The following is a 9,230-nucleotide window of genomic DNA, read 5'->3' on the forward strand; positions in this document are numbered from 1 at the left end:
GCCCTCAAGGTCAAACTCCTGCTGCGGAGGCCGTTGGACCAGCTAGTGGCCCAGGGAATAATGCCCCGTAAGTATAATTTCCCTCCAGTCCCCGCAGGAATTATTATTAAAGTTGCAATTTCGTGCGCCCTCTGGAAAATCTTATCAAGAGAGTCATTAATCAAAATAACTGCACGAACGTTGACAAATTACCTTTGAATTTTCGGTGGACTTGAAAAGTTTTTCAATTTTTTTAAACAGAGTACCATCTGCGACATCTTCTTCAAAGAAACCTTGTATAAACACAGCTGGTATGTAAAACTGTACCAGACAATCAGATTCTGTGTTAACCAACCTTCGTGGCCAGCTGACGATCGATTCACCACGGAAAAATGTAGTTTTCCTCGCTTTTCCGGTCACATTTTTCGTTCGCCGTTTGGTTTAAGGTCGCGGGCGACTTCTAAGCAGCTCGTTGGCCACCCCTCGCCCTTCCGCACCCCCAACGGCCCCCCGAAAGTGAACATTTGGTCGGGTGGCGATGACGAAATCCGCGAGACTCTTTTATAATCGAATTTCGCAATTTCGTTGTCTATACGGGCGCCAGGCGGTTTACTTTTTGTTGTCTCTCGATGGTTGGTTACTAAATTCATATTCTCATGGCGTTTTTGTGGTAAAGCTCCTTCGCCATGTTGTTCAGTGAAAACAATAACAATAATAATGCAAGAAATATGATTTTTTCTGAAAGTAAAGAAAATGTCAACACTGTGTAAACATTTTAACTGGTCGGAATGAGCATGCTCAGCGGCAATGTTGTCGTATCTTTAAAATTTTTCTGACATGTGTTATGAACCAGCACGTGACAACCTTAACAGATTTCATTATTAATTAATTATTTTCTGTAATTTTTGTACTATAGCTATTACTGAAAGTATTAATCCTGTATCCTTCACCTTAGAATTGAACTGAAAACAGGGAACAAACGCAACTGTTGGCAACACCGATGAAAAATATTGTTTTGACATTACATAAAATTTCATTTCATTGGTAGGTACACCGCCCTCTATACTAGAAAACCTAAAATGTCACATTTATACACAAACGTATGCAGATGCAGTAAGAAAAATGTTTTTTTTTTTAATTCTTTCGTGTAGTTGATTGGAAGTTGTGACTAAAAAATCAAAGAAAGCTTCATTTCTGATCCACATATGTATTAGATCGAGCTTTTTCTACACAATCAAGTCCAGTCTAAACAAATTGGTTAGAACACTTGTCCTGGAAAGTACAACACACAGCAAACTAGTTTAAACACTGTTCAATACAAGAAAATCTGTAAATCCTTGAAACTAGGTAGGCAAAACTGGTAAATGGTTCTTATGTTATTACCAAGAACATTAATTCAAAATTATTTTTGTTGCTCTCACATTGAAGGATGCTTTAAAATGTAACTCACATACCTGTGCATGTAACAAGTACCTAATAAGTATACTGTACTAGAAAGCACTAGTACTTACCATTGAGTGTAGTGTTGGAGTGAAATCATTCCACTTCAAAGTGTTCAACCACTGTTGAGTTAGATTCGGTTTTTTGTAAAGTAAAAAGGGCTTTTTCCTGAATTGCTGTTACAATGTGGCTTGAAAAACTTAATAAACGGCAGCAAACAAAAATAACTCACGCAAATAACCTCAAGTTTTGATTTTAAACCGGAGAAATTCATCTAATCCTCAAAAAACTAAATTTCCACAATACAAACTGTCAGCACTATTCCCGTCATATTGGAATATTTGACAAGCACCTTCTAGGATTTCTAGTATAGTAGGCGGTGGATGCACAGCACACTAGAATCGATAATTTAACCAATTCACAGCCTACTACCGTAGTAAAAACCGGCCGATGCACGTCATTGACGTTTAACGCACCACGTTGCTAGATATTTACTTTTCTCATTAAAACCCAAACTTTACATAAATTTTGTATTTATTTACTTCTTATACAGGGTGTCCCACGACGAAAGACATCGATTGATATTGGAAAAAGTATAAATAGGAGAGTTTTGAAAATTTGGCAGGATACTGATGTGGGCATCTAACTAAAATATTTTCAAGATGGTTGCTCTTCCGTTTATACCGGAAGTCGATCACAACTTTCTTATTTTAAATAGAACACCCTATATATTATTACATATTTGGATTCCTCACAAAATTCTGATCAACTTTTGTGTACAATGCCCTATGCCTATCTCTAGCCGTTTTCGAAATATTTGATGTTTTTCCTAAAAAGTGACAGTTGCACAACATATTTCTGTATTCTGTCAAAACCGTATTTCATTTTGCAATGAAACTTTGGATTATTGTAAATAAAGGATCGTTTCATTAAACTGAGGGTGCGTAATGACTCATTTGTATACAGGGTCGTCAAAAAAAAATCCTAAATTTGCCACAAAAAAAAAATGAAAAATTTCAAGTTTTTAAATGGAAACCCCCATTTTTATGACGGAATCATTTTGAGCATTAAAAATTACTATACGTTTCAATTTACTTGCCTATACCTAAATCCAACCCATTTCGTTTTATTTGAGAAAAAGTATAAATAAAATCTGTTTATACTCTTTTTCCATATCAATCGATGTCTTTCGTCGTGGGACACCCTGTATAGAATTTAACGCAGTTTTTTTGAACAGAAAATTTTGAATAACAATATTGAGGTTAATTTGGCTCTAAAAGCAAAATCAAAGAAATTATTTCAATTTCATATTTTAAAACAGCAATCTGGCAACAACGCACACAATTAACGAGTTGTGATCAAATTCAATAATGTATTACTCTTAACTTTTTTTATTTTTGGGATTGAAGAAAATATTTTTTTTTTTTGTTTTTTTTTAAGTTGAAATTAATAACCCTTTAAATAACCTGAACAATTTATTAGCATAGGCAATTTTTAATTAAAAAAAATAAAAAATAATTTTCAGATCCGTAATAGAACATTTCTGTATTAATATAAAAAAACCGAGTAAAACTCATTTAATTCGGAATAAAACCGGTTTTTAGAATCTGATATTAAAAAACAATGACTGCATTTAAAAAAATAAAGTTGATGATGGTTCTTGATAATGCCACTTTAAAGAGTTTTAAAAGTTGCTGTGGAGAAGTCTTATTCGTTTGGGTCTAAGTCCAATATTAACATCAGTGAATATAAAAATTCATTTTTTTCAAAATATCTCCAAAACACAAGAAAATTTCCCCACAGTAGTCCTGCTTATTCTGGACACATTTGATTTAGAAGAAGAGGAGAAAAAAGGAGGATTTAAAAACTTTAATTAATAGCCTACAATTTTTAAAAAAAGACCGAATGGATAGAAAAAGAATAAATAATTTTTAGTGGATTGGGGTTAAGTAGTTTTTGGAATATTCTAAGATATACATCATTTTTTTGTGTATTTATTACCTTAACACTCTTGTAATTGCGGTTTTACGAGAAGACGTTTAAAAACAGTGAAACTCTTGAAAAAATGTAGAAGAAGAAAGTGAAATTTCCGATTTGGTGCCGCCCCCAAGACGCGTAGATAATTAATGTTTCCTACCTTTAATATCCGGTTTAGGTTCGTTCTAATTGAACCAATTACTTACGTTAATTAAATTGGAAATAGTCTGGCAAAATAATTAGAAGATGACAGCAGCAGTAACAATAAATAGATCAGTTTGTAGGTAAATGAAATTTCCATACTTTGACTCTGAATTGCTCAAACACTTTATAAGAATGAAGAAAAAACACTTTTCATCTCAATAATCATTTTCTTGATTTCCATAGAAACGTTTGACTAATTGACTGGTAATTGGTTACAGCTCACGGTTCGCGAAGATCAGTGGAGCGAGCGAAAACGGGTGACATCCTCAAAGCAAAAATCCAACAAAGACCGCCCCGTCAAGAACTGGAACGGCGGCATATTCTGGAGGCGGACGCACTTCATGCTGATCCGAGCCTGGCCGAACGCCAGCGTATGCTCAAAAAGGCGCGACTCGCAGATCAGCTCAACGATCAGCTGTCACACCGACCAGGTCCGCTCGAACTCATCCAGAAGAACATTCTACACACCGAGGAACCCATCGAGCAGGCGGTGAAAACCGGGCAAATTCCCTACAAAGCGACGAGTGAGGGTGCGTTGAAACGGCCGCAACACCCTAATAACTATATCAATCCCGAGGAAGATTCCCAAGGTAGTAGTGAGGGTGATGCGACCGCGGGTGGTAGTCCTGTCTCTAGTGACGTATTAGAAACAGCTGCAAAGTCCGCGGGCATTGTAGTGTCTCTCATTCAGCCTGTGACTTTGAACAAAGACAGCAATAGTGGTGACGTGGTGTTTGCGGATTTGTGTCGACCGTTACTGTCCAGCCCTGGGGGCGTGTCATCCACGTCGACGCTCAGTCCGTTATCGTCAGTGGCCAGTCCTCAACCTTCCACTCCGGTACCACCACCCCCACCTCCGTTACCGTTAAGTGCGCGAAAGTGTGACGCCCCTGGCAAGGACAAAAACAAAAAGAAGTCGAAAAAATCCACGCCCAAAGCGCGTACAATCAAATTTCACGAGTACAAAGGACCACCAAGTGCGCAGAAAAATAGCAACAACAGTGCCACCTTACCAAACGGTGAAAGCAGTTACGACTTGCTACTACAACAGCAGACTTTACTGCTTCAATTTCAGCTGCAACTCCAACACAAATTTCCTAAAATCATCTTGCCTGGACCACCCCAAAAAGCCCCATCCCCACCCGAACAATCCACGCCTACTTGTACTAACCTAAACGTGCAACAACCCTCCCCCAGCCCGTCCACCTCCTCTGAAAGCTCCGTTCCCAGTCAACGCAAGCTGGAGGACATGAAAGTGAGCGATCTGAAAGCAGAACTGAAAAAACGAAGCCTCCCAGTCTCAGGCTGCAAACCACAATTAATCGAACGCCTCAAATCTCACCAAACCACGGACAATCCCGGTTCGGTTGAATCAGAAGCGGAGCCCGACTCATCCCCACCTCCGATGGATATCGGGGAACCTCTCAGCCCCGCCCAACAACAGCTACAGGAAGATCTGGTGCGCGAGCAACAACGTCAAATTCAAGAACTCCAACGAGAACTCACTCTCAGCCAACTCAAACTCCAAGCTTTGAACAGCACCAGATCGGAAAGTCAAAACACTCAGCTCCTCTTGCAAAAACACCTCCAAGCCAGACAGCAACAACAAAACATTGCGTTGCAAGTGAAACAACTGCAAGCGGAAACCAAAGTGAACAACGATGCTGCGATGCAACAAAAACTCCAACAGCAACATGTCGCTTTCCAAAACTTGAAAAATCGCAACAATGAATCGAACAAACTCGGTTTTCTAGTAAACAACGCTGGCGACTTACAAGTCTACCAACTGATGCAGTGCAAATCCCCTCCGCAGATTGTCCTGGCTGCTGATGTCAAAGAGGAGAAACCTTCGCAACAAATTAAAATTGAGTATCGGGACGTGAGTGAAACTCCCAAACCTCCACCGCTTTACGCGGAGAAAAAGAAGAGCACCGTAAAAAGTCAAATTGTGGACGATGTGCTTGAGATTCTTATTAAAAATGGGGAATTGCCTCCAAGCGCCGCCTCTTATCCCTCCACTCCCGGTTCGGCCAATCAGACCAAACCAGAACCACCCTACTTCCCCAACAAGTGGGAACCTAATCCAGTCGATTTGGATAACAATATCCAAATGCTTCAAGAGGGCTCGGATCCTTCAGGATTGTTGGGCGTGGACCCGACTGAGTTGTTGAACTCCCTAGACAATTTGGACTTTAACCAACTCGTGATGGATTTAACTGACAATAACAACCAAGAACCCAGCACTGTGGTACCGATGGACACGGACGAGTGGCTGGAAGCCTTAATGCCTCCAAGTAATTCACAAGAAGGACCTGGAGGAGATTTGGGGTTGAATTACGACCCGATGTTGGGTTTGGGCCAGGAAACGTTCGATCCGTTCAATTTGGAAGAGTTTCGACCGCCCCCGGACATTGCACTCCCTTGGGACAAAGTGGACTACGCCACGTAGCTTAAGTCTGTGTTTTTTTTTTCAATATTCCACGGCGATGTCGAATTCGGCTTTTCTTTCACTTTTTAAAGACATTCCACGTTTTTGATAACGAAACAAATGACTGTCGATACGTCGTTTCAACCACGACGTCGGGACCAGGACAGGTCATACAATCCCCCCCCCAGACCAGCGAAAGCCGGAATCGCGTCCAATACGTCACTTAACGGGACGATTCGTAATGTTGCATTGTACATTATTATTATTATTATTATTAAATAATTTAGTTATTAATACGTTAGATATTTTTTTGTTTGGTAATTTGCGTTGGGTGTTTTTAAAACTCGCACAAAAATTGGTTTGAAAATGTCAGATTTGTGTACCAAAAATTAGCAATTTCCGCAGGACGACTCGGTATGTTTCGTTTTTGTGGTATTGCCAGATTGGATACCCTGTTTGTAATAAATTTTTTTAATTTGTAATAAATCCCTATACCTATCTTGCACCGTTTCTTAGATATTTCATGAAAATGGTAGATTTGTCAGCAAAAGTATGAAATATCTAAGAAACGGTGCATGATAGACATAGGGAAGTATTAACAGTAATTACTAGCCTTCTGGTAAGGAATTCAAAGTGTTTTATTTAAAAATCAAAAGTTGGAGTTCATTCCGACTGATCTGGCAACACCGCAAAGTCCAAAATATTTTGAAAAAAAAGATTGGACCCAGCCTAAGCTACACTCCAAATTTCATCGAAACATATTGAGTCGTTCTCTAGATGCGTCTAATATACCATCACCCTGTATACTTCTAGCCCTAATATCCATGCCGATAAGGTGAATGAGTATTTTGTCAATCTGTCAAGTGTCAAAATTTATTACAAACAGTCAAAATTGTGTCGTTAAGTTATGCTGCATTCCTATCAGCCAAAACCAGTTTGACCAACTGTCGTAACTTAAAGTTTTATAAATGTGGCATTGGATGTTTCTGTCCCAGTTGTTAAAAAGTGACAGCTGACAATTTTGACAGAATTATCGCCTTGGCTAAGGTTATGTTGCACAATTCTTCTGTACACTAATTAAATTCGGAACGATTTTTGTTGAGTTAACACACTAAATGCGACTTTGGGACGCAACGGCAACGTCGTTTGTTGATTTACCGGCGGCGTTGCCGCTTTTCGTGTACTTAACCTAATAAGTAGGGCATTTTTTTTTTTTCATTTTTCTGAAAGGAAAACAATTTAGGACCAAATTTACGGTAGGTTATTTTTTTGTTTTACGTCGAGTGACACTTTCCAAAGTTGCCGTTGCATCACGTCACGTAACCATTGTTTAGGACCGGTTTTTCCACACCAAAATGAATGGTGATAACCCTTAGAAAAATTGTGAGTGTATAAGGAAAACTGGCCCTTAAAGCGCTCTCTTACGTCAAGTATGTGCGGTTCGTAATTGGTCAAAAAAGTCATTTTTGCGCCGCGTGACGCCATTTTGTTTCTTTTTTTAGGCTTTATATATATATATATATATTGAAACATTTATTTTGTTGACTATTTATATAATAAATCGGCAGCCATGTTGCCGTGGCTGTGGTGCATAGTTTTCTTTTTTTTTTTTTTAAGTGAGAGGGGTGAGAGGAGGTTTTTCCGGCATTTTTTTGTCGCTAATTAATTTTCAGTGAGAATGTGTGTGTGTGATATATAGGAACCACCACCCCCCACCCTTCTTTATTTACCTACACACTTATGTATAAGTATAGCTAATTATATGTACTGTAATACATATACGCGCATAAATTCGGATATTGTGGCGCATACGTACGATGTTAAATAAAATTTACAATCCTCGCTTTGTTATATACTTATACCTAATCGTAAGTATGTAATATACCTATGTACATAAAGGGCCGTGTGTGTGTGTGAGTGAAAAAGAGCTTCACTTCACTTCATTTCTACCATTTAAGTCAACTTATTAATAAAGTTATTAATAATTGAAAGAGTTTTATTTCAGTTAGGATATACCGAAGGGTAAACAACTGGGGCATTATAGTTGAATTATAGAAATTAGTGGGCATTACTGAGCATTAAATTAGTATTACTAATAAAATTGTAAAGGTCTAAATTATATTATAAAAAAGTTATCATTCAATATTTTTTTCTATACATCTACCATTGAAATATAAATAAAGTTTGGTAATTTCAATGAAATCCATTGAAAAACCAGGAAAAATTATGAATTTTGTAACTTTACTTTCAAAAGTTTTGACTGCCTCTAGCGGCGAAACCGTACAACTAATCAATCAACTTTTATACGTCAATAAAGAGCTCATTTCATTGGCTATCTATTGACGTTTAAAAGATTATACAAAGTGTAGCAAATAAGCTAGTTATTGACAATTAAACGAAAAAATGCACCAAGAAAGTGATAAAAAGATTGGTCAAATTTGACGGCCTCTAGCAGCCAAACCGTCTAACCTATCAACCCAAAAGGAACATTTTTAAAAAGCTCATTTCATTGGCTATCCATTGACGTATAAAAATTTACCAAAAATAGTGCAATTAAGCGAGTTTTTGAGGATTAAACAAAAGAATGCAGAAAGAAAGTGATTAAAAAATTGGTCAAATTTGACGCCCTCTAACGGCCAAACCGTCAAACCTGTCAACACAAATGGGGACATTTTTGGAAAGCTCATTTCATTGGCTATCCATTGATGTAATAAAACTTTACCAAAAATAGTACAATTAAGCTAGTTTTTCAAGATTAAACAAAAGAATACACCAAGAAAGTGTTACAAAAATTGGTCAAATTTGACACTTTCTAGCGGGAAAACGGCTAACCAATTGATTTTTATACGTCAATGGGAAGCTCATTTCATTGGCTGTCCGTCGACATATAAAAGTGCTACAAAACACGTGTGTTATTTACGGTTTAGTGACAGGATGCATTAAAAAAATTTTTTGACTGGTTAAAGTCTAATTTGACTATAGAAAAACAAGGAAAACACGGTCACGTGACTATATCACCTAATTTTTTGAAAAACTGTTTTTTTCAAATGATAATTTTCGTAAGGGTCAAATTTGCCTGAAACACCGCCACTATCCTAATGAGGTTTGCGTTATGTTGGCCAGTTAGTGCAAGCGAAAATCGACCTTAATGACTGTATTTCTACAGTTTTGCTACTACGTTAGATTTGGCAATCATTGTGCT

The 9,230-nt window shown here is 37.8% G+C and overlaps 1 protein-coding gene across 6 annotated transcripts in view; it reads left to right on the top strand.

The window, feature by feature from the left end:
• The window catches only part of LOC145732088 (uncharacterized), a 28,634-nt gene extending 20,615 nt beyond the window's left edge, over positions 1-8,019 (top strand). For all 6 annotated transcript variants that reach the window (XM_081984137.1, XM_081984138.1, XM_081984135.1 and 3 more), the window contains 2 exons: positions 2-67; positions 3,819-8,019. In XM_081984137.1, the coding sequence (XP_081840263.1) occupies positions 2-67; positions 3,819-6,049 (2,297 nt within the window). In that variant the 3' untranslated portion in view covers positions 6,050-8,019. The remainder of the gene's footprint in view (position 1; positions 68-3,818) is intronic.
• Positions 8,020-9,230: the final 1,211 nt, after the last annotated feature.

This window comes from Ips typographus, linkage group LG7 (genome assembly GCF_016097725.1).
Source record: "Ips typographus isolate SLU linkage group LG7, UJ_Ityp_2.0, whole genome shotgun sequence".
Classification (NCBI taxonomy): domain Eukaryota; kingdom Metazoa; phylum Arthropoda; class Insecta; order Coleoptera; family Curculionidae; genus Ips; species Ips typographus.